The 25,111-nt window shown below is 44.1% G+C and overlaps 3 protein-coding genes across 4 annotated transcripts in view; all 3 read right to left on the bottom strand.

The window, feature by feature from the left end:
• The window catches only part of tln1 (talin 1), a 111,042-nt gene that overhangs the window by 5,382 nt on the left and 80,549 nt on the right, over positions 1–25,111 (bottom strand). The window lies entirely within an intron of this gene.
• purg (purine-rich element binding protein G) lies at positions 592–2,493 on the bottom strand. The gene has a single exon (XM_085794018.1). It carries the CDS (start codon positions 1,976–1,978, stop codon positions 869–871), a length of 1,110 nt encoding a protein of 369 aa, XP_085650144.1. The 5' UTR covers positions 1,979–2,493; the 3' UTR covers positions 592–868.
• Positions 4,624–20,619, bottom strand: il6st (interleukin 6 cytokine family signal transduce). 2 transcript variants are annotated; one of them, XM_085794016.1, is made up of 16 exons: positions 20,419–20,619; positions 19,989–20,073; positions 15,495–15,794; positions 14,716–14,863; positions 14,335–14,495; positions 14,079–14,233; positions 13,488–13,650; positions 13,101–13,183; positions 12,265–12,523; positions 11,598–11,765; positions 10,310–10,411; positions 8,385–8,531; positions 8,162–8,305; positions 6,721–6,817; positions 6,445–6,526; positions 4,624–5,629 (listed from the first exon to the last, which is right to left on the bottom strand). In XM_085794016.1, the coding sequence occupies exons 2-16, from the start codon at positions 20,059–20,061 to the stop codon at positions 5,048–5,050; spliced, it is 2,664 nt and encodes an 887-aa protein (XP_085650142.1). In that variant the 5' UTR covers positions 20,062–20,073; positions 20,419–20,619; the 3' UTR covers positions 4,624–5,047. The 2 variants fall into 2 exon arrangements, with proteins under 2 accessions (XP_085650142.1, XP_085650143.1); XM_085794017.1 differs by having other exon boundaries at positions 19,989–20,069; positions 20,419–20,590.

Raw genomic sequence — 25,111 nt, 5'->3', positions numbered from 1 at the left:
ACACTGCAGTTGGACCTGCTCAGCTCACCTGCACACACACACACAGATGCAGGAAGACTCAGTGTGTGTGTGTGTGTGTAAACGTGTGAAACGTAGCAATCGTAATTTTACATGTTAGGATGAGTTATGAATCTCCAGTGTAGCCACAGACTGACAGACAACACACACCAGCAGCAGCAGCAGCAGCAGCAGCACTGTGCCCGTCTCTCCGCTGACCCCCTGCACCCCCGGTAACAGCAGCAGGCTGCACCTCCTCTGCAGGCGGTGCAGTGTGTGTATGTGTGTGTGTGTGTGTGTGTGTGTGTGTGTGCTGCAGCCCTCAGCTGATGCAGCTGGTGTGTGTTGCTCTCAGCTCCTGCTCCAGGCTCCGGGGCCAGCAGGGGGCCCCAGAACAAGCTCAATATCACGTGAGGTCTTTTAACTTTTGAATTAAAATATAAATATTATCACTAAACGTTAATTTTTTGTTATCTTAGAATAATTTCTTCATTTGTTCTGTTAGGATAAAAACTGAGCTGCACTGAGCTCAGATTGTTGCACTGCATGTGTTGCAGCACATGTTAAAGTGGCTTCAGCACGGGGGGGGGGGGGTCACTTTGTGTGACACCTGCGTGACAGTGCACTGTTAAAATTTAAAGGGGAGGGGGTGGGGAGGGGTGGGGAGGGGGATTAAGTGGCTAAAGTGCAGGACCCAACCCAACACTGAGACATGATGGAGCATCAGGCTAATGAGACAATGACTTCTTGGCAGGTTGATGATGAGTCGGTACCAGCCCTTGGCGGATGAGCCACAAAGTTAAAGGTGGGGGACCGGGACCCCGGGACCCCGGGACCACCACCACAGATCACAGACCGCCTCCTGTGAAGGTCAGTCCTGCTCCTCGCTGTCCTGCCGTCCGTCTGTCCTCTTCTCTTTGTGACACGTGAAAATCCGTCGCATCTCCTCCTCGTAGCGGATGAAGTTCTCTCCGAACCGGGCCCAGGCTTTGAGCGGGACCGTGATGGTGTTTCTGTAGGGCTGCCGCACCTCGCTGATTTTTAAAAAGATCCCGTACCGGTTGGAGCCCACGTCGAAGTAAAACCTCTTGTTGTCCACGCGAAACGACGCGGCCTCGGGCAGCTCGGGGCTGTCGTCGTGGTTCCTGGAGCCGGTTCGGCCGCCGACGCCGCCGCCGCCGCCGCCGCCGCGCTCGTCTCCGTCCTCGTCTCCGTAGTCTTCTATGAGCTGCGACAGCGCGTCTCTGAACTCGATGAGCCCCTGCGCCGGCAGCACGATGGTCTGCTCGATGCCCTGGCCGTAGTAGCCCATGGTGCCGTGTCCCTTGCTGACGGTCTGCCGGATGCGCAGGAAGCGGCCCCTCTGGTTCTCCTTCAGGTCCAGGAAGTACTTTCTGTTGTCCCTCTCGATGAACTCGCTCTTCAGGACGCGGTGGGCATGGTCGTCGGACACCGCGGAGCCGGTGGGGGACAGAGCCGCGTGCTGCTGATCGGGCTGCGTCCTCCTGCGGGACTCGTGCGCGCGGCCCTGTCCGTTGCTGCTGTGCTCCTCGAGCTGCGGCGGCGGCGGCGGCGCGAGGCCCCCCCGCAGCCCGATCCGGGCGTAATAATCTATAAAGTCTCCCAGGCAGTAGCGCAGCGCCGGGGCCATGGACATGGACAGCGTCAGCTTGCTCTTCCTGATGTTGTCGTGGCGGCCTCTCCCGATCCACACCTCGGCGATCTTGAGGAAGCGACCGCGGACGCTCTGCTTCACGTCCAGGTAGAAGCGTTTCTTCTGGATGTCGACGCGTTTGGAGGCTAACTCCTGGATGTCATTGCCCTGCTGCTGCTGCTGCTGCTGCTGCTGCTGCTGCTGCGGCTGCTGCTGCTGAGACCCGCTCTGGATGTACTGCTGGGGATATGTGGGTCTCGGTAGAGAGTCTGATGCAATCTTCCCCCTGCCTCTGTCCATCCCTCTGCAACATCCATCAGCCATCATGGTTTATGTTCCTCCAGCAGACAGGCCCAGTACAAAGCGATCCCCCATCCCAGTGGGCGACTCTCAGACGAATGAAGCGGGTTTATTCATGCACCCGGCTGGAGCCGCTCATGCTCAGCTCAGCCCCGACGCCTCGAATGACCTGAAAAAATGGCAGCTAGGCTATAGCTCGGTTCATCAGCTGATCGACACTCTGCGTCCCGGATAAAGGTCAAGCTCCACTATTCAGTCGTTTCCTCCGCAAACTTCACCGCCGTCCTCCATCACCTATACGAGCCTCTCGCAGCCGCCCCGTGCGCTGAGGAGCCAGGGAAGCAGCCAACCTGAAATGGGAGGAGGCGTCCAATACTACATGAACCCGATGAACCCAGTCCCCCTCCCTCCCCGTCCTGAGAATACCTCAGTTAAAGAGACACGGTTTACACACTACGGAGAGAGGAGCTGGATCCTCATCATCTGCAGCTGATCCCGACACGTTCATCGACTATTGATTTATAGGGACACGATGCCACGGGATTTATTCGATAAAGGGTCATTCATAAAGTGAAGAGGAAGTACACAGTCATTAAATCAAACCTGACTCAGCATACTGTTTGATCATAATGTCTTAAAATGTAATATACATACATAGCCTATACATAAATAACATATAGGCCACATCAGTATTATATACACATAGGCCTATTATATACAGTATATAATATAATAAATACATATATATGTATATTTATTATATATATATATATAGGCTACTATATATATATATATAGTTAGCCTATGCATTAACAACTTTGTGTACCTCTGCTTTTCAAACCAGACAAAATGATACACATAAAGATATTAATATACAATACAAATGACATTATTAATCCCCAAAGGGATATTCAATAATCTATCAATTGATGAGTTCAAATAATTTACCTCTGTATAGTGTATGAAGCACAGAAACAACAGCTGACACCAACGTGTTAGTTAAAAGGTTTATTTCATATATATTGATGATGATCACTTACAGTGTCATCTGCAGCTGATCAGTCTTAGTCTCCTCCACAGCAGGTGTTTACAGGTGTGATCAGTTGCTCCTCCACTCATCAACACGTCCCTTCGTACTCCAGCTGCTTCTGTTCACAGCATTTTGTCTGATTCATCTGGTGAACTTCTGATCAAACCGTCACAGATCGACATGAGCACGAGTGTGTGTCACCTGATCAATATCAGCCCCTGGTCTCCTCTCGCAACACTCATCACTTTATTATAAAAACATTGAATGAACCCTTTACCTCTGACTCGGTCACAGCTTGACATAGTGATGTCAGCAGAAATCAGATATGTATTGATTATTCCCATCTGGATGTGTTTACTGTTAATCATGGAGGTGACAGTTGCTGGGTCCATCAGAGACCGAGGCCACAGCTGTTGACAACGACAGTATATTCACAGTGTGAACACTGAGGACGGAGGGAGGAGGAGGCCTCGTCTCCCACTGGATCTAGAGATGAAACTGTATAAAAAATTTACATCGACGCTATAGTGATGAAACTATCACAGTGATAAGTGATACTGTTAACGTGTGTCGTGAATTTTTTATGAAGTAAGCGCAAGTTCTAATGGAAACCAGTAGCACTTTGTTTTTAAACATTAAAATAAAAAAGGACCAGAGCAGTCCTGGGTTTATCTGCAACATGGGAGGAGAAAATTTATCATTAATTATCGTGATTATTATTTTCTAGCTGTGAAGTCTCAGAGCACAGATGCTGTTAACACACCTGTCACTTGCACAGCACAGTGTACTCAGGGGTGAAAAGAGTGAGCTGCAGCCCTGAAATAAGTTTGAAAAACGTCACAGATTGAATCGTCAATCAGAGAGAATAGTAAAGGGAACAGTCGGCATAACACCTGGGGGTCAAAATACTCTCCAGTCAGTACGGATATACTATACACATATACACAACACCAAGGTGAACACAATGGTTTTTACCCCTTTTCCTGCTGCAACATCTTCCAGAGCTCAGACTCTATTAAACAGTCCTGCCCTCTGTCCAGCACCGTGCTGTTACACTTAGAAACACAGAGGCTCCGCCCTCCTCTGACAGTGAACTGAAGCCCCCCGAACAAGTTTTAACAATACACAATCGTCGATCAAAGTGTCTCACACGGAGACTCTGACACAGACAGCTCCAAGACGCAACAAATCCATTTTACTAGTTAGCGCGGCAGCTAGCAGCTCACTCTCTCTGTCTCTCTCTACTGCGGATGTGTCTGCTGTGAGTGCATGTGATGACATCGCTCCTTGCAGTTGTGTCTCCTCAGACAAACTCGACTGGCAGCAGAAAAGGGGTCATTTGGTTTTCCTATAAGCAAAAAAAAAAACAGCTTACACCTGCTAATTTTGGCGTAGAGGAGTTATTACAGTGTGAAAGCAGTCGATCATGTTTTTTAACAGGTGAGCGTGACGCTGTTTCATCTCTAGCTTCCTCAGTGAACACTGGTGTCAGAGCAGAGAAATGAACGGGTGAAGCAGTGGATTCACCTTTAAACTCAACATCAGTCATGTGACTGTTCTGTTTCCTGTAGTAAAGGTTGTTTTTTTGTATTTTTTATTTGAACATGCGCTGCCATCATTAGCTGTACATGTCAGTGTGAGCTTGTGTTACATTCATGTGCAATACATATACTAAAGCCGAACACATAACTGAGCTGTGTGTACGTTAATGTCGAGGTCCGGGTGACACTGTAACATCTGGACGGAGGGTGCGGGTCCTCCAGCGGGGGGACAGAGGCTGTCCTCGGTCTGAGCTTCACCTGTGTCACCTTCAGAGCGTCCACTCCACATACATGTGTCCCGTATGACTGACAGTCATCGTCTATAAAGATATGTCTCTATGTAAATGTTTGTGTGAATGCAAAGCAAACTACTGCTCACATCGTATTGTAGTAACAGAGTCTCTCAGAGCTTCTTGGACTATATGTTGAAGACACACTGGTCTTTTTTTCAAAGGCTTGAAATGCACATTGACAAAAGGCACAGAAGCATTGAAATGGCTGACCCGGGATCAGGTCTCTGTGGCCTTACTGTGGCCTGTAGCCACCGAGCTGAGGCATGTAGCTGGAGGACGGCGCAGAGGGCAGCCAATCCGACTGCTCCTCCGCCGCCTCGGAGTCCTCGTCCAGGGGACAGAAGTCCAGAGGCTCCAGCATCACCTGCTGCTCCGCCTCCAGCTGGCTGGCGCCGTCTTCGCTTCCTGCGGCGCGCGTGAAGCAGGGCTGTCGGGGGAAACGCTCGTGCACCAGGACGTCCGGGTTCTCCTCAGAGTCCAGCAGCGGCTGCGTGGACTCGGAGCGCGAGAAAATGGCCTGCTGGGCCTGGGAGCTCGGGGTCTGACCCTTGTAGCCGCTGGAGGCCACCACCGAGGAGTACTGCACCGTGCTGGCCGTGGTGTCGGGTATGTCGCCCCCCTCGTCGCTGTCCGACACGCTCTGGCGAGGCGAGGACATGCAGGAGGATCCGCCGATGCCGCTGCTGTGATCCTCGGACAGGAACTTGTCCTTCTTCAGGGGGAGACTGGTCTTGTCCTCCTCGAACACAGACTTCGTATCGCACACGTCCAGCACGCTGATGCCAGACAGACTGTTCTCCTTTGGTGCCTCCGACTGTTAGGATGACAAAGAGAAACAGAGTCAACACCAGACTAAAAAACTGTTATTATGCACGGATGTGACATGAACTCAATGTTAAAGGGATAGTTCACTCGTCTCACAGTACAGGTCTGTTCCAGCCCACCTACAACAAACTGGTGTGATGTTGGTGCAAGCTATTTTTACAGTGGAGCAGAGCCATGAGCTGCTCAGAGTTACGCTACGGAGGCTAATGGAACTCCTTGGTTTCCCTCATCAAACTGAGATAATAACGGAATGTTACGAGACAGAGTTGTTTTCGAGGTAAATATATGCAAAATCGCTGATACGCGTTCTAGTCAGTTTCTCGGCAAGCAGTCTCTGCGTTTGCATCGAAAACAACTCTGTCTCGTAACGATTGATTGATTGATTGATTGATTGAAAACTATATGACTAGGATTATGGCAATGGGCCAATTTGTCAAAATGTTGAACTATCCCTTTAAGCTCATATCAAATTCACAGGATCTCACTCTGTAAGTTTACATCATAATATTGTGGCCACATCTCTGTTGTAATACCAAGCATGTCTTCATGTGGGCCCTACAAAGCCTCTTGTGGCACATTGGCTCAATCAGTGACCTGTTTAAAACGTCACACTGTGACTGTCCTCAGTTGATGTAGTTTGCTTTTCTACTCTGTATCTTCATCTTAAAACAGAACTGTCAAACTTTAAAAAAAATCTTGATTGTATATTGGTTGAAGTTTTGTTGCAGCGAAAACTCTGCTGTGTTGAAACAGTGAAGGTAAACTGAGTGTACACCCGCGTGTCAGTGAACAGGAAGTCCTTACTTTCGAAGGAAAATCAGGAGACCAGTTTCCAATGGTGCTCTCTCCAGGGTTTGGAATCTGAGGCCAGAAGTTCCTCTTGATCCTGCAGGACAGTAAACACATCAACCAAAGAACTGTGGAGATCACTACAACTACTATTAACATAATAATAATAATAATAATAATAATAATAATAATAGGCTCTGTTGTGGCGAGCAGCTCAAACTGAACTCCAGCGATGGGAGCCTCAGTTGCAGCATCACACCAACGACGTTCAGGCGTTTCAGTGGAACTTACGCTTCTCTTTTGTAGACGCAGAGCAGCATCGCCATGACGACGACAAACAGAAATCCAAGGCTCACGCCCACCACGATGAGCTCGATCATTCCGTCTTCTGAGGGACAAACAGAGAAGACGACGTCAGATCCAGTTATCATGTGTAGCAGCCACTAACACGAAGTTCGTCTACAGACATGAGACGTTCTGTAGGAGATGTTTGAGCGCTGGCCCGTGTCACCGAGCAAACAAACAGGAAGACTTCTGAGACCATGTCTTTTTTTAATTTTTTTACACGTTATCATGTTAATCGGCTGATGGCCAAAATAGCATAAGCTAATGCTGATGCTTGTAGCTACTGAATGTGAACATTCACTCATTTAGTGACTTCTCTCTGCCTCCTTGAAAAAGACTTCATGCAGCCAGACACAGCTTTCACTTGTGATGGGCTCATTACTTCTTACTTGTGTGTTAAAGGGGAACTATGCAAGTCTGGTCGCTTTTCTGCTGTTTTTCTAACCCTCCTCCTGGCCATGTGCATTTGTTTTTATCAAAGCGGTGAGCAAGCAATCCATGGAGTGTTGGATAACAATATCATACGTCACAACATGTATATTTGTGTAGTCTTATCGGTCATAAACAAGAGATTACAAGTTATGGGGCGTGTTTATGTCGCTGAGACGAGAGCTGGGACACCGGAGGCTCTGATCTAGCAAGGTTGGTCGAATAGTTTATAAAAAAAATGTAAATGTTCCTTTTTACTGTTGCATAAGGAGAAACATGGAGAGACTCCTACAGCAATCAAAAAGTTCTGTACGGAAATCAAATAAAAAACAAATGAAACTGAGAAGCAGCACAAACTCCGCAAGGAGCAAACTTGCTGAGAAGCGGTACCGGAGAATATTGACGTTATCAACGAGAGGAGACTTCGTCCTCGTTTAGATGTGCTCTCATTACGTGACAAGGACTTAATTGAACAGTACCGCTGTGATGAGAAGCGGTACCTTTAGGCTACAATATTCACCGGTATAGATAATAGTCTCATAATAGTCAGTGATTTCATTTTTAAATGACGGATGGCTGTTAAAAGGACGGGCTGGCGGTACCGCTCCTCATTTCAAATGACGGACGAGAGTGAGAGCGTGTATGTGTGTGTGAGGGATTCAGTCAGCACGCAATGCGAAGGTGCGTTCAGGTACTGAAATGTGGTACCGTTTGACTACACTTGAATTGATACTCGGTACTTCGGTGGGAATTCGGTCGGTACCAATAAAAGTACAGAGTTCGGTGCCCATCCCTAGTCCTGATCCCATCACTCCTACACTTTGCACCAGTGGCAACAAATCCACGCATATCTAACATTACTTCCCTCTCCTCTCCAGACGTCAGGGATGGAATGTGTGTTTGGAAACCCAGCGCCTGGCTCTGAGACATGTGTGAGCAGAGGGAAGGACACACTCACCGTACATGGAGGTTGTGAACGAGTGACTGACGCTGCCCGGGGTTGAACCTGCGATGGTGGAGACACTGACCCAGGTCTGATACTTGGTGTTTGGTGACAGTGAGGTCAAAGTGTATGAGGTGGTGTTTGCTGGAACTGTCTTATCTGTAAAAACAAGATCAGCGGTCAGGACAGGGTTAATGGAACCATCGAACCTCGCAGGAACCACGTGACAGGTACACACTTAGTTTTTCAGTGTCGCTGTTGTAGAAGATTGTGTAGTTTGTGACGAAGCCTCTGGTTATGTGTGGGGGGAGCGCGTTCCACGTCAGCTTAGCGCGGTCACGTCCTGCTTTACCGTCCACATTCACCGTGGGACCTTCCAGGGGAACTGCAAAGAACAACAGCATCAGACACGTCAGTTACACAACTGTATCTCACCAGATACCAACTTGAAACTCAGTCAATGTCAACAACGTCACATCCTCTTTGCTCATGTGTCCGTCTGACTTTCCAGGCTTTTTTAACACAAAAGGGGGGAATCTTAGTCATCAGATGTCTGGATCTTAAAGTCATCACAGATACAAGCTGAACAAACATCAGCCCGGCTGAGATCACAGCTGCTCTCACACCTCCTGTTCCTGCTGGACACCGTCAGTGAATCACTATAACACAACACTGCGACTGTTTGTTCTGGAGCGGTGGAGACCTCTGCTAAAAACACCCAGAACACATGAGGAATATTCAATAGATAGAAGAGGGGACAACTCAGATGATCCCATGGTTCTTAACATCACTTAATCAGAGTGACTACAGTTAAATTTAAGACTTTCTAATACCACTTTCAACAAAATTTAAGACCAAACCTGCCATGGAAATACAGACCAAAAGTCAAAATATACTCTTTCCAATAAGAGGCACTGATGTCAGTTCAAAATGTCCAGTAAGGTTAAAATGAAAATGATAAGTTGAGTTCAAATGTGTTTGTTTATGTGGAAAAAGAACAAAAATGTCATTGTCCTAAATTATACTTATTGTAACAATGAGATTCTGAGAGACTTAACTACAACAAGGCGAGCTGGCAAGTTTGCAGCACAGTCATTGTGCCATGTGATGTAAATGCGTCGACGGGGCTGACTTGCGTTCAGTGCATACCTGAAATTCTCACAGGGATAGGAGTCCACAACATTTGAAGGCAGCAACATTTAAGACCTGATCAATCTGAATTTAAGACAATTTGATACTTGAAAGGCCTTTTAGCAGTAAATTTGTATTTAAGACTTTTTAAGGACCCCGTTAACAGTTTTTTAGCATTAGCACTGTGAGAGCCCTCTAGATGTAGTATTATTGCCTTTATTTCAAATTTCAAAAACACATTTTTAAATGACATTATTTTGATTTTTTGTGTGCAATGATTTAGTCGCTCATTATTCACTGTAACTTGAATTTAAAATCAAATTAAAGCCGCAAATGGCGATGATCTGGCCCTCACGATGCCACCGCGGGGGCCTGAGGCATGTGGGGGTTGTGGCACAAAGAAGAAGGGAGTTCTGGCAGGTGCCAAAAAACACAACGTTCAAAAATCAAAATGGCCGACTTCCTGTTGGGTTTAGGGTGTGGGTCCAAGAGGCTTTTTTGTTTGTCCTGAAGGGTTTTACGGGCCTACCAATTTTCATTCATGTAGGTAAAACCGGAGCTGAAGAGCCATTTTGCCCCGCCCATGTTGAATGACTTTTCACCAGACCTCATGTGCACGCCAACTTTGATGTGTTTTGGGGCATGGGAAAGGCTCTAAAAATGTGATTACTTATTGGGACAAATAATAATAAACACTACGATTACAATAGGGCCTTCGCTGACGCATGTCGTTGCTCTGGGCCCTAATTAACTTGACAGAAGGTGTGTTGTTTAGCTCACTGGGTACGGCAGGCCCCCAATATGCAGAGGCAACCAGTCCTCACTGCAGTTCTCCCTCCCGGTTCGATTCCACCACCAGCCTTTTGCTGCATGTCATTCCCCGTCTCTCTGTCTCTCCATTTCCTGTCTCTCTACGGCTATAATCCTATCGATTAAAGGCCTAAAAGCCCAAGATATACGTATATGTATATAAAAAATAAGTTGACAGAGAAAGCTGCTGGTCATGAACACAATGAGTGAGTGTGGTCTTACCTCCCTGCTCCAGATAGGCCTCCACTCTCGCTGCCTTCCCCGCACTTTTCGCGTAGATGGGATACACAGACACGGTGTAGCGGACATACTTCTCCAGATTTCCTAGATTCAACAAGGAGACCTTGGATTAGATCAAATGTCAGAGTAAAACCTGCACAAGTGAAGGATCAGTGAAGTGGTGCAGACTTAGAGGAGGCCGACGTCTTTCAGCCTGGATCCGGTTTTCACAGAAGTAAAGAAATCAAGATCTAGAGCCAAGTCTGCAGCAGCAGCAGGTCACTGCCACCAGGGGAGGAGGGAGATCTTCTCTGTCTCTCATCAGAACAACAAGATTCTTTATACTTTTCAACAAGATATTTATCACGTTATTTCCTCAGTAATCCTTCTCAACAGATTATACTGATCTTCATGAATACATCACATGTCATCACCATTTCACTGAACTGAGGATTTAAAAAAGCTTCATCCTTCATCACTCAGAATGTAAAGGGGTTGTGATGTGTTGTGTTGCACTCATACAGTCTATGGTTGCACTTGAATTACAAATCATGTGTCTTCACATAACAATAAACCATATAACCCAAGCATACTGGTCTGCTGCAGAACCCTGAATATTCTACACATCGGTCCACGTGGCTGTGAAAATCTACGGCACAACCTTTAGCTTAGTCGTGAGTCTAATATCAACATCACATGCGAACTGGTCACTGGCGCTGTGAAGTGATGAAGGACAGGCTGTCCATCAACAACAGTAGGACAACATATTGATCAACACTGACGTCTACAGACAATCTGAAAACACATCAACATGACATGAAACCTGCAGACACACTAGTGCTGGTCCTGGAGCTGCAGTTCCCCACACCACCACTGGGGGGTGCTGTTCTACCACTGCAGGGAGAAACATACAGGACCTGAGCTTACATCAAGAAGCTCTCCCCCACACACACACACCTGTCAAATGTGTGTTTCAGCGCGTCTCATAGTCAACTGTAGCTTCATGGAAATTCTCCCTGAAATTCTCCCTGAACACGTGACTCATTTCGTTTTGAGGTTTACTCATATTCAGGTGAGTGTCTTTCTGGGATAAAGTCATGAGCACAGATGGCACATGAGCAACACCTTCAAGTTTCTACAGGTGTTCAGACTGAATTCCGCCACAGCTTGTTTTATTTATTGATTTCCTGCCCTGACCTCAGTCTGGGTCAAACCCCGTCACTCAGGCTCCGGTTGTTTTCCCGTCAATTACTCATTCTGGGTTGGAAACCCCTGGAGGGGACGGACTCACCTTTAATGACAGTTTGTGTGGTGTTCCTGGTCTCCCTCTGCCAGTCCATCTGGTCCCCGGTGACCCACTCCACCACATACCCCGACACACGACTTTTGGTGAGGTTCCACTTCAGCCACAGCTGACCCCCCTGAGGCCACACCTTGAGCCCCTCCACAGGGGGAAACTCTATAAAAAGAAAAAAAAGGAAAAAAGAATGATATAAAACACATCGGTCAATACTATTGGCTCAAGCTGTCAGTTTATATCAGTATCACAGCCCTGTACATATTTAACATGGTTGTGAACGATGTTAAAGGGATAGTTCAACATTTTAGCAAATTGGCCCATTGGCATAATCCCTATAGTTTTAGCAGTAGGTTCGTTACCTTTAATTGTCATTGCAAGCTACTTTTAGAACAGCGGAGCAGAGCCGCGAGCTGCTCAGAGCTACACTACGGAGGCTAATGGGATTTCTTGGTTTCCCTCATCAAATACACAATCCAACATGAGTGGTATGACCCTTTAAAGACCAGTCTCGCCACAGACAGTATACCTAAACCAGTAACTCTCAGGTAACCACACCTGAGAAGAGGCGTCACCAGTCTGGGACTAAATGTGTCTCATTATACTATCTATGTGGACACTATGGTCCACGTCTAACGCTGGCATGTTGACATGCACACACCTCGTTCAGGGATGACTAGTGGCGTTTTATCAGACACCCCCGCTGAGTTGGCAGCCTTGACCTCCACTCTGACGGACTGCCCGTCAGCCAGGTGGATCTCCTTAAGGACGGTGATCCTCCTCTGGGTGGAGCTGTAGTCTTCCTCCGACCTGTTGACCAGGATCCTCTCCCACTCTGAGCTTTCGTTCTTGACTTGTCCCTTCTCCACATGAATCTTCATGTCAAACCAGATTATCTTCCCGTTGGAAAGTGCAGGATCCTGTCAGGACACAGTTACACACCAGGTTACCTGTCGGCATCAGTCGGGGTCGACACAGAAACAACTGACTGAGCTGCATCAAACCACTCCAACGGTGCTTCATTAACAAGCCCAGTGGTTGGGTGAGGTGAAGAACTGGTTCTGCTTTACTGGACTTGATCAAGCACCAGAGTTAAATGATTTAGGTTTTTGCATGTTTCTTGCCTGAGTTCTGATTCTGTTAAAATATAAAGACACATTTTTACCCACTTGTGGCTTCATGAAAGACTCAAAGTCTCTTGTGTCAATTGGAAAAAATTTGATTTTTATCAATTAAAACACTGAAATCGTTTCTGGTTCCTGGTGTCCTGTTGATAATTATCACCAGTTAGACTAACACAGCTCTCAGTCTCTTAAATTTCCATGCTGTCAATATTTATCTTAAATAAATTCATTTAGATGTCTTCACTGTCATTTCTGTTCTTTACAGACTAATAAAAAAATGTAAGTCTGCTTCAAACGAATCAGACTGCTCTTTCCTCCTCTAGTTTTCTCATGTTTGTGAACACAAACAGCAATATCAGCATCAGATATTTACCTTACACAGAAGCTGCACTCGTCGACCGCTGATGCCGTCTCCCTTATAAACGACGGTCCAGAGATCTGGTCCACCTGTTGGCCCTGCACCACAGAGGTAGAAAGAGGACAAACAGCTTTTATTCAACTGTATCATCTCATAGTATCTTTCACAGCCACAGGTTCATTAAAGTCTGTGCATCAGTATTTCTGTGAGTGAGTCAGGAATGAACTATGACGTCCTCACACATCTGTATACAGTGGTTTCCTTCCACAGACACAGGACCACATCTCTTCCTTTGATCAACTACTGAACACAACATGCTATATTCACCTAAATATCCAACTATCTGGATCTGTTCAGTGTGGTCGGTTTTGTTAATGTGTTGGAGCGGTCAGTCATACTCACGGGCTTCTGGTGTCCTGTTGCTGGCTATTTCACTCCACTCACTCCAGTAATCATTATCATAGTCTTTAGAGTTTTTACAGCGAACCCGAGTGATGTACAGTGTGTCCGGTTGGAGGTTCTGGATCCTGAAGGAATGCTTGTTCGTTATTTCTTCAATAGGTACCTGAGGGTCATCAAAGATGTCTGTTATTGATTGGGTCAGCTGATGATTAGAAAAGACAGAAGACTTCTTGATTTGGTGCATTCAGGTCATAGATCTAACTTCTGAATGTTTGGTCCACTACCGGTTGCATATAACGTCTAAACGTGAGGTCAACATTTTTGAGAATTAATTTTTTTTACAAATCAAATTATTCCATTCAAAGGAGTTTTTTTCTTGTGTTTGTGCTAAAACATAAAATCATGGGTGGAGATGGGATCACACTACACAGCTCACAGAGCTTCTCAGACTCCAGAGTACCAACCTCAGGTAACCAGTTCAAGGTGAATAGTGACAACTAGGAATATAAAATTCTGATCTACCAATCCTGAATCCTTGTGCTGTTTGTGATGTGATGTGAACACTGTTGGACGGTGGACAGTCGCACTCACATAGGTCCAGTCCTGAGATTCATTTGCGCGGAACTTGATCTGATACATAAGACCAATGTAGGTGTGATGGAGAGGAGTGGTCCAGTTCATGAGGAGGGAGGTAGGGAACGAGTCCTCGGTGATGGCGCTGACGCCTGTCGGAGGGTCGGTCTTCACTACAAAGACAAAACAAGTCGTCAACGGCGTGTGACAACGGTGAATCCACTTGTCGGGCCATGATCAGAGCATGTAAACTCAAGGATGTCAGTGAACTCACCAAAATACCCAGCGTCTTTCCTCAGGTGCTCAGACTCCTCTCTTCCCAGGGGGTTGTGAGCCTCCACCCAGATCTCCAGCTCCATGTGGTTAGGGAATGCGGTCCCTGCATCGATCTTGACTGTCTTTTCAGTTGTTGTCTCGCTGTAGGAGCCAGAGTTGCTGTAATGCAACATTCAGAGAACACTTGAGTCAGACCTCCACTACAGTACAGCATGTATCTCCATTTCTGTGCATTATTTCACTTTCCATTTAGTTTTGTGTCTTTGAAGCCTCTCTCAGCGGCAGCAGTGTCACATAACACTCTGCCAGCTGCTGGGATTGACTCCTTTGGGCTGATAACCAACCATATACATGAATAATTATCTGGAGGTGTACTCACGGGTGGACAACCAAGTACAGAGTGTAATTTATAGGAACATCTGAGGTCTGACGTCCCAGAGCGTCCCACCGACAGGTCATGGTTTTAGAGATGTAGTCCTTCTCCTGATGAGCAACACAGGTGACGTTCTCAGGCTTCTGTGGACGATCTAAAAAAAATAAAAGAACAACACGACGTTGACATCTTTAACAACATCGTATGCAGGCTTGGGGAGTAACGGATTACATGTAACGATATGTAATTACTTAGGATACCAAAAAAAAGGGTTACATAGTACAGAAAAAAATATGTGATCAGATTACCGGTATATTTGGTAAAAACTGGGATTACTTGGCAGGATTACATTTTTAGAATCAACCATATAGTAGAGCAGACATTTCTTGTTTTTACGTTTTTATGTGTATGTTGTGGAGTGTCTTAATGTGTTTTGTGCATTGTTGTCTTGGAGAGGCCGAAGACAAATTTCCACTATGGTGGTAACAACAGGTAACTTTTAATTGTATTGGATTACATTTTAGTAACCCTTAGTAACCCTCCCAACCCTGATTGTATGTCTTTTACTTTTACTTTTTTACTTTTTACTAATGAAATATGTGAAAGGCAACTGAGTGAGACTGGAATGTGATTTTCATCATGTCATCTTGTTTGACAGGTCAGATTCATTCAAATTTACAATAAATCCATAGAAAGGCTCAACAAAACACAAAACCTGTCATATTTTAAACACTGTCATCAAAGACAAAATTTCAAAAATAAATAAAACAAATAAAACTACTTACAGCCTTTTTTGAGGAGGATCCCGTGCATAAATTTGCCATTGTACAGGACTTCGGCAATTGAGTTCTTACAGTAGCAGAACAACCACTCCTGTCCCTCGCTGGTTATCTGGAGGGTGACGTTGAGAGCCGAGCTGTTGACCTGGGTGTACTGCTTTGCGGGTATTATGGTCTTTGACAGAGTCCAATAGAGGTTATCTGCCGTCACTTCAGTTGTGTTGATGATCAGGCATGTGGCCGTGAAGTTGGTCCCTACTTCCAGCACCGGAGACTGAGGGAATATTATCACGTGGCTGTTGTTACCTGAGGAGCAACAGAACAAGAGGAACGGTCACTATCACACACACACTCATCGGTTGCCACGCTGCTCGGCTGAGCTACGACTAGTGATGCACCATGACCCTTTGTTTCTACCAATACCGATGCTGGTGCTCTGTCCGGCCCTGAGACACTTTTTGTTTTGTTGTTTAGTTTTAGTTAGGATTGTTGTTTAGTTGTTCATTAGTTTAGTTTGCTTTGTTGCAAGCTTCAGATGTTCTATTGGAAACATGCCAAACTGTTCATTTCTTTAATTTGTAAATAAAACAATCACTCCATTGTTAATCCTGCACCTTCAGTTTCTTATATGCTATGCAGATGCTACAATCCTCACTGCAGTAGGCCTCAGTTCGAATCCCACATCACGTGACGGCCCTTTGCTGCATGTCATTCCCCCTCTCTCTGTCTTCCCATTCCCTGTCTCTCTCAACTATGCTGTCAAATAAAGGCAAAAAAAATACCCAAGAAATATGATTTTTTTTTTAAAAAAAACAACATTTATTATTGTTTCAGATCAATCTAGAGATAGAGATTTTTTTTAAGATTCTGAATTATCAGAAATCATTTCTGAGAAAAAAAAGTCTGAGATAAAAACTCAGAAATTCTGAGGGTTTTTTTTCTCAGAAATGATTTCTGACTTTTAATTTGGAATCTTAAAATATATATATCTCCATTGTTGGCCCTAATGCTCTTCTGTAGCAATCGGACTGAAAATAAGTCAAATCAAGTCAATGGTGGCTAATTGGCTCTAGTAATCAGCAAAAAATTGAATCTGATTTATCTGTGTATTTTGGTCGATAATTATCAGTACTGATAGCTATCATGCATCCCTTGCTGTCACTGCTGGGCAGAGCAAGGCACCATTAAACAGGCAGTGGACCCCTAGTGGTTAACACTGGTACTAGCCCTCTTCTCTTATTCCAACATGGTGGTCAACCTTGGTGCTATCTCATGGTCCTGGCAGAAATTATAGCTGTCTCACTGAGCTGCTGTGTTGGGCAATGTGTCTGTAGCAGAGAGCTCAGACACACAGTGTTGATGCACTAAGCTGACTGGGTTGTACATGTTTGAATAATGTTTAGGACATGAATGGTCAAACTGCAGGTTTTTGATCCAACCAAGCAGCAGCACACCAGACTGGACGCATTTAATCAACTGATCTCAGTCTTCAAACAGCTGATTGGTCAAACTGCGTGCTCTTGATTGGGTGAAACAGAAACCTGCAGCCACACGACACGGCCCTTTGTAGAACAGTTTGTCCATGTCTGGTGTAGGACCTCCACCACGTCCTCTTCCATTCAGGAGCTCAATGACAAAACAGAAAATCTTACACTATCAATTATAAACCCCCTTAAATGCATTATACAGTGCACCTCAGCTGCCCCCAACCCGCCTCATCTTGTCTGTGTCTCCACTAGGTAGATTGAGATCTGCAGTAAAGTCTCTTACATCAGCTCATCCTCTTTCACTCTCCAAGACATTGATTTTTGTCCACAGACTTGTATCACCACTGTGTGACTGAAGTCAGCTACAAACTACCACTAGCCTGTGAGAACTGACTCTTCCACAGCAAAACCCAGGAGTGGCACAGCCGGCTTGGCTGTGTGTGTGTGTGTGTGTGTGTGTGTGTGTGTGTGTGTGTGTGTGTGTGCGCTCAGGTTATAACACTGCTGAACAGCTGGTGGCAGTGACGCACCAAGAAAATCAGACAAGGGAAAAGCAGTAACTAAGAAAAACATGAATGTTAACAATTCAAAACACTGAGGAATAGTCTGATTTGACAAGTTTCATGAGGAACAAAATTAACCACATCTATAAAACCACAAGAATACACACAGACAGTGTGTAACCCCTAATCCCTAATATAAACAGAACTATCAGTTGTGTTTCTCCGATGCCTTACGGAAACACACAGGGTAACGCTGTCTTCAGCAGGTAAACACAGGTTCAACCGACAGTATTAATGTGTCCCTGTGCCAGGTCAAGGCCACAGCACACACAGCACACACACACTTGGACTGCAGCCAGTGTTCAGTGTTTCCAGCTGCCAGATGTGAAGAACATCTATCTACTGCACATCACTGTGAAGTAGGGATGTCACGATTATTTGTTTTCACAATTAATCGTGGTATTAAACGCCACAATTAATTAATCGTAAAGATTCCTAAATACCGTTACTTTTCAAAAAAGATGTTGTAATGTTGGAACCATATAAAAATAAAGGTAAACGCGCAGATATATTTAACTAATGTAACACTGAATTGGTTGGTAGGAATTTAGATGTTAGCCTGTCATTTGTAATTAAAAAAGCAAAACAAAACAAAAAAGATTAAAATAAATGTAAACATTTGGTATAGATTACATTTTATGACCTGAATATTCCAAACACTTAAAGCAGATATCAGTGGAATGTTTTTGTTAATATAAGTCCTAAATAGTCCTATTTTCCGTCAGCAATCACTTACATGAAGTATTTCAGCCTAAACACGAGTCTCTCCGTCACTCTGCTCTGCTGTAACCCGAGGAGAAAATTTTCCTTGTGGGATACAAGTGTTATCCAATGAGGGGAGAGAACGGCATGAAGGGCTGTGTGTGCAGCCAAGGGATGCGCGTGAATGTGGTGACGTAGCACGAGGACCAATTGATGCCTGACAAGGGCGGGGGCTGCTAACTCATGGTGCGTTCAAGGAAACTCGTACTTTGTGTTTTTCCTTCCTGTGAAGTCATACCAGTTCGATCTGGTACGAGTTCACGGGTCGGAAGTTACGAGTGGCCGTTATAGGGAACTTTCACAGACAACAGGACGGTAAAAACACGAGCTACGGGTTACCTGGAACGCTACCAAGTCGTAGTTGTGACTTGAAGCTGTAACTTACGGTTTCAAAAGCCTGCCTTGAACACAGCATTAGCCGAAACGGCCGTGCCGCTGTTATCTGCTTTAATTAGTTGGTCCGTATTAATAGATACTGGAAATGTTTTGTGTAAACAATGAGTGATGTAATTATATTTTGACTATATTTGATCATTTTACACATTCATAGTGTTGTGAAATTAATTAATGCATAATAATCGCAATTATTGTAGTACTGTGATTATTTCTCTGGCAATAGCCTAATCGTACCAAGAAAATGTATAATCGTGACATCCCTAATGCAAAGGTGAGTGGTACTATGTCCATCCCCGGCCAGCAACAAGTGACATTTAATAAGCAAACCATAATAAATGCCACTCTGTGGTCACATTAAGTTTAATGTTAATGTTTCCATCGAAAGGTAATACGGCGCAGGGAAGTCCTATAACTCAGATATTGCAGCAGGAGAGTACAGAACAAAGCAGATTCCGCATAGAGATTATAGAAATGGTAACAACTAGAATGACACTCAATAGAGTTCAAGGCCAAACAATCTTACACATTATTTTAAAAAAAAGATTTTACATTTTACAGTATTTGCACCTTTAACCATATCTACACCATCGTCTGATGAGTTCTTTCCGAACACCTCGCCCACGCAGCCCCAACTGATGCAAATCAGTTCAGTATAAACAAAACAGACACAGGTGAAACAACAGACTCCATCACAGAGGTTATTAGACTAATAATAAGACTAATGCTAATACTAATGCACAGATCTTGATATATTTGTAAGATGTAAGATGCTGCAACAGTTTTCAGGAAAGTTGAAAGTAAAACCAGAGTGTTATTCATCGCCACCACTGCCCTGACTAACTGGTCTGAATGTGGAAACTGAAGCAGACTATCGGGATTTAGTAGAACTTCACTTTCACAGTTACAGTAACTTGAAGCTTGTGATTTGGGACTTGTTTTTGTCTCCAGTCAGCAGTCCACCTTTACAGCTTTGTTGTGTAATAATAAAAGGAGTAAAGTGTGAGTAAAGGGAGTTTAGTGGTGGTGACATTAAATTCATGGTAATGTAGTGTAGTTTGTAGCTTTTCACATCTATCTATCTATCTATCTATCTATCTATCTATCTATCTAGACTTGTTCTGCTGTAATTCAAATATCAAACGTAAAATCCCAATCTTTTAGTTCAGGGCACCACAGTGAACCCAACATGAGGCTGAGACCACAACAACATGTCATCCCCTACAGCTGTGCATTAGGGGTTCAAGTGGAACCTGGTCCTGTCCTGTATTATAACGTTACTGTACTGTACTTACCTCTTGCGGGTAACATTAGGGCAGATACGAGGCAAGCTAACCCCAGCAGCTGGAGCACTCTCGCGGATACCATGATGACGACTGGCTGCCGACATAAAAAAAAACAAAAAAACATCCAGAGAGTCAGAGAAAGTGGGGAGAGGTCGTGTCCGTGTCTGTGTCTCTTCGTGGGTATTAACTTCACAGTGACTGTCACCGAGGTGTGACGGTGGGCTGACGTTAGTTTAATAAAATAATTCACATAAATGAAGGTTCATTACAGTATTAACCAACCACAGCAGCGGCCGACGGCAGCTTGGTGCTAACAGCGAGGGTACACACCTTTAGCACTGTTGCGAATTTAATATTTAGCACTCCGGGGGCTAACGCTGTCATACACGTCAACGCCATATTGTTTCCGCAGTCAAAAGCAACGCGTAGAGTTACTCACCTAAGTGGCGTCGGTTGTTGCCCGTGTGTACCCCGTAGCTAAATCGATAACATGACTCCTTACGGCTGAGACCAACAATGGCCGAAACAAGTTTAATTAATTTTAAGATAGTGTAAGCGGCACGTCCGTGCGGTTCTCAGGGAGGACCTCCCACTTCCCGTCAGGAGAAACTGGTGTCCCAACACTTTGCGCCAGCTGCTCCAGAGCGACTCGATCTCACAATGACCGGATGGGCCGTCGCCTTTCCCGTAAAAGCGGCCGGGACGGCTGCGGTGGTTCAGGGATCTGGTCAAATGTTCGTCGAAGACAAACTGTTTGGTGATTGGTCGGCTGAGCTGTCGGTTTAACAGTGGGAACCAATCAGAGAGCTCGGATTTTTATGCCCCGGTTCTGCGCGTCATGCACTGTTGTTTTCCCAGTAATCTCCGCCCCTCGTGTTTGCAGGAATGCGGGGAGCTCGTGGAGGTCTGTGGCATGTTGGCACAGAGCAGGATGAGCGAGGAGTTGTTGATCTTAGCTCATTTAAAATCTTTGAATCTTCATAGTGTTTTTGAATTTAAGTAAATATTATGATTCCTCATAGTTCCTAATTTGGAAAAACATCCTTTCATTCATTCTCAGAAGAAGATGAACAAAAACAGTTACCGTCAGTGGAAAGGAATCCAAAAGAAAGACAGAAAATACATGGAAGGATAATTTCCATCTGAGCCCACCCAGTCCCCAAACTACCACTGTGTCTGGGTCTGTTACTTGTCTTATGAAATACAGATAATACATTTTTATTCCGTGCTTTCCCTCTCGTTAGAATATTATTCATAAACATTTATTACTAACCTAGTGTCATTAGTCCATGTAATTTACAAGATATAGCCTATACACTTATATACTCTTAATTAGGGGCAAAGCCATCACAGTCAGTCAGGAGTTGTTTTTATTTATTTATTTCACACAAACTTAATGTCTATATCTTGAATGAACTCTTAAGAACTGTTCCTCTGTCCTGAGTTTCAATGGGCTCTGTGCACAGCTCCACTACTTCCTGAACTTAATGCTGCTCCTTTGTTTCCTGTCTTACATTATTGGACAAACTGATTAACCCAGGTGTGTCTGAGTAGTCACAATGCTCAGACACATCTGGAAGTTTGTCCAATAATGTAAGACAGGAAACAAAGGAGCAGCATTAAGTTCAGGAAGTAGTAGAGCTGTGCATAGAGCCCATTTCATCAGTTTCACTGCGTTATCAGAAGGAACCAAATGGTACTGGGCTGGGCTGGAACTTGGATCACAGCCTGATCCTGCACTGAGCCAAGGCCACATGAAGACACGGAGCCTTACCAGCTCCACTGTGGACATTTTAGTCCAGGAGTAAAGAGCCGGTTTAATCCATACCGTATCTGAGGGTTCATTAAAACCACAGACGTTCTTTGTTAAAACTAAACACCTGAGTGAGAAGCAGTGTTGGTCAGATTCATCTCTGTGACTCCAGACTTGGACAAGGCCTGTTTACACTCCTCATACCTTTAGACTGAAGACAGGATGTTTGCGTTTTATCTGTCTAAATATCCAGTGGATCGCTTATCTAATTAGATTATTCAGAAATATTCTCATTTAATAAGTAAATTTCCCAACATGCTTTGCGCTGGGGTTTAAGTTCTCTGTTAAATCTCGCTTGTGGGAGTCAGGTTACTTTGGTTGTCATGTTACTCTGTGTCCAACACACTGTACCTCACACACTTCCTGCACCCTCATTGTGTAACACTGATGACTATTGGTATGTTGAGGAGTGTTGTTTAGTGCAACACTGAGCAGTGTCCAGATTTACACAATAAACGATCAGAAATGAAAGAACTAGAGCTTGTTAGTAAACAACGCAGATCTGACTTACAGAGATTGAATAAATCCAAGTCGAGCTGTGATGATCTGAAATGAAATGTCAGTCCGGTTGAATAAAGCAAACATGGTTCTGTGGTTTAACTTCTAGCAGTTTTTTTTTATTGCTTTCACTGAAGATCGCTGAACCAACAGGTTAAATATGGATGAGCAGCTGCTTCGTCATCATCAGCAGCCAGGTGAGACCCTGTGTAATCCTCATCCTCACCTCTTCATCATATTAGATACAGTCATGTGAAAAATTAGGACATCCTATGAAAGCCTGTGTTTTTTAACATTTGGAAACATGGACATATCAATTTTAACAATATTGGGAGATTAAAGTAATTATAACTAAAACATTTAAACTGAAGAAAAGAAAGAAAAAAATCCTGTAAAATGTGATTTTAAAAAAGATGCAATTTTTGGTAGGAGAGAGTGGGGTAAGTTGAGCCACTTTTTGTATTCAGGATCACTACATCAAGACAATTATAGTTTTGTTGCTAACTAACACATCTGCATATATTTCAGGATGTTTTGCATCCATACAAATTAACAGAATGAGTGTAAATATAACTGTTTTTAAAATATAGCATGTTCAAAAAAAGTGGTCTTGTGACTCAACTTACCCCATGAATGGGGTAAATTGACCATAGGAGTGAGGTAAATTGATCAACCCCCCCTTCTTTCCTTCCATCCATCTCCTACCTCCCCCTTTACTTAATATTTCATCTGTCCAGGTTACAGGTGAACACAAACTGCAGGGACTTCCTGCTGAGCCACCAACTCTCTGAGATTTGGGGAGTTTTGCATACGTGGCATCTTGGGAAGAATCCCAGATATTTTTCTTTGAAAGTAAAGTTTGGCACACTATAAACAACTTTTCCTGTTTATAGGAACATACTTACTGTAATCACAAACATACAGAATCTTGAGTTAATCATTTGGACATATACAACCAAAATACATTCATTAAGTGTAGGATAGGTGGCTCAACTTACCCCTGGCCAAATGGATCAACTTACCCCACAGCTACCTTAGCTTGGGTTTATTGCTCTCACAGCTAAAATGGTGCAGTTTCATGCTAGGTTTACTACCTCATGTTGTAGCTCATAGATACCACAACCCATGTATAAAACAAATTTGCAATCATCTCTTTTGGTCTAAACACATTTCTCATGAAACTTATGATCGACAAAATTCACTCTTGAGAGTGAAAAATTATTTTTCGTTCATAAATGTTAAACCACTTTACTCACGTGGTTCTAATCTTCACAGACTCCATGAAATGATGCCTGCCTCCCAAATATTTGGTCACATGCTAACTTTTTCCTATAGTTTCCTAGAAACAAGGGGTGGGTCAACTTACCCACTGGCTCATCTTACCCCACTCTCCCCTATAGGAGTTGGTTAGGACACCCCCACATTTATTCCCACTTACTGTAAAACAGTTAGTAAAATCACACACATGTGAACATTGTTACTCAGCTTTTTGAAGGAGGCTTGCCCTATTTAAACCTCTCACATTTAGTTTGGCAAGCTCCTGGCTGTTACAGTAAAGTGGGAATAAACATCATGGTAAGGTTTGAAAGAGCTGTTTGAGGCCTTCAGGAAGAAGATTGTAGCAGCTTGTTTACAGAAAGATGATGACCAGGATGATAGATAGATAGATAGATAGATAGATAGATAGATAGATAGATAGATAGATAGATAGATAGATAGATAGATAGATAGATAGATAGATAGATAGATAGATAGATAGATAGATAGATAGATAGATATATATAGATAGATAGATAGATAGATAGATAGATAGATAGATAGATAGATAGATAGATAGATAGATAGATTGATTGATTGATTGATTGATTGATTGATTGATTGATTGATTGATTGATTGATTTTAGTTGGGGGGTTTTTTTAAATGTGGGAGAGTGGGAAAAACCGGAGCGCCTGGAGAAAACCCTGCCAACACAGTGAAGTGCTAGCTCTAACTTTGTTGTTGATGAAGCCAGAGCCAGGTCTGAATCCCTGTGTGGCCCTGTGTGAACGTCTGACAGTGGACAGACAACAGTGTGAACTGGGCCACTGTCAGACGTTTATGGAATGATGAACCGGATAGCCTGGGAGCTGAGAGTGATAAGTGGATGCAAGGATGTTCTGAAGAACTCTTTCCATTTAGGTTCGTCTTCCTCAACCCAAACAAACAGTGTCACAATGACATTTCCGACAAGTAGGCGTAGTTTATGTTTTCTTGCGCGTGTCACAGATCTCATTTGCAGGGCAAAGTCAGAGGTTGTTGTTTCCAGAAATTCAAGTGCTTCATCTACGGTCATTGGTCTGGCATCCATCCCTGCAACTTTTCAGTTTTTCAACTGAAATAGGGTCAGCTTTGTGGTCTGAACTTTTCAGCAACTTGGGAAACAAGTGCTCACTTCAAATGCTACTAGGCAGAATGAGTCAAACTGGTGTTATAGGCAGACATACACACAATGACATCACACTCATTTGTCCTTTGAACAAACAGTCAAGATGGCAGACAAGTGTCAGAAGTTAGTTGCTAAAACAAAAATAAAAGCTTGAAAAAACGCATAGCCTATGTTAACACAAAACATAGTTCTGTGCATTTTATGCAGTTACATGTTTATCATAACGGCATAATTGTCAATTATGGGGAAAAATGAATGGGAGACCAGTGAGTGGCAGTCAGACCTCTGCACCTGGCACATTTATCTAATCTTTGTACCCAATTGATCTTCACTCCGACGTTATTAAACAAGCTTTTACCAGTTTATTTTGTGTGAATGTTAGCTATAAATAAATA

The sequence above is a fragment of the Trachurus japonicus genome, chromosome 12 (genome assembly GCF_045865225.1).
Source record: "Trachurus japonicus isolate A0001 chromosome 12, Traja_1.0".
In the NCBI taxonomy this organism is placed as follows: Eukaryota; Metazoa; Chordata; class Actinopteri; order Carangiformes; family Carangidae; genus Trachurus; species Trachurus japonicus.
Note: the sequence above shows the minus strand (reverse complement) of the source record. Positions and strands in the feature narration are given on the sequence as shown.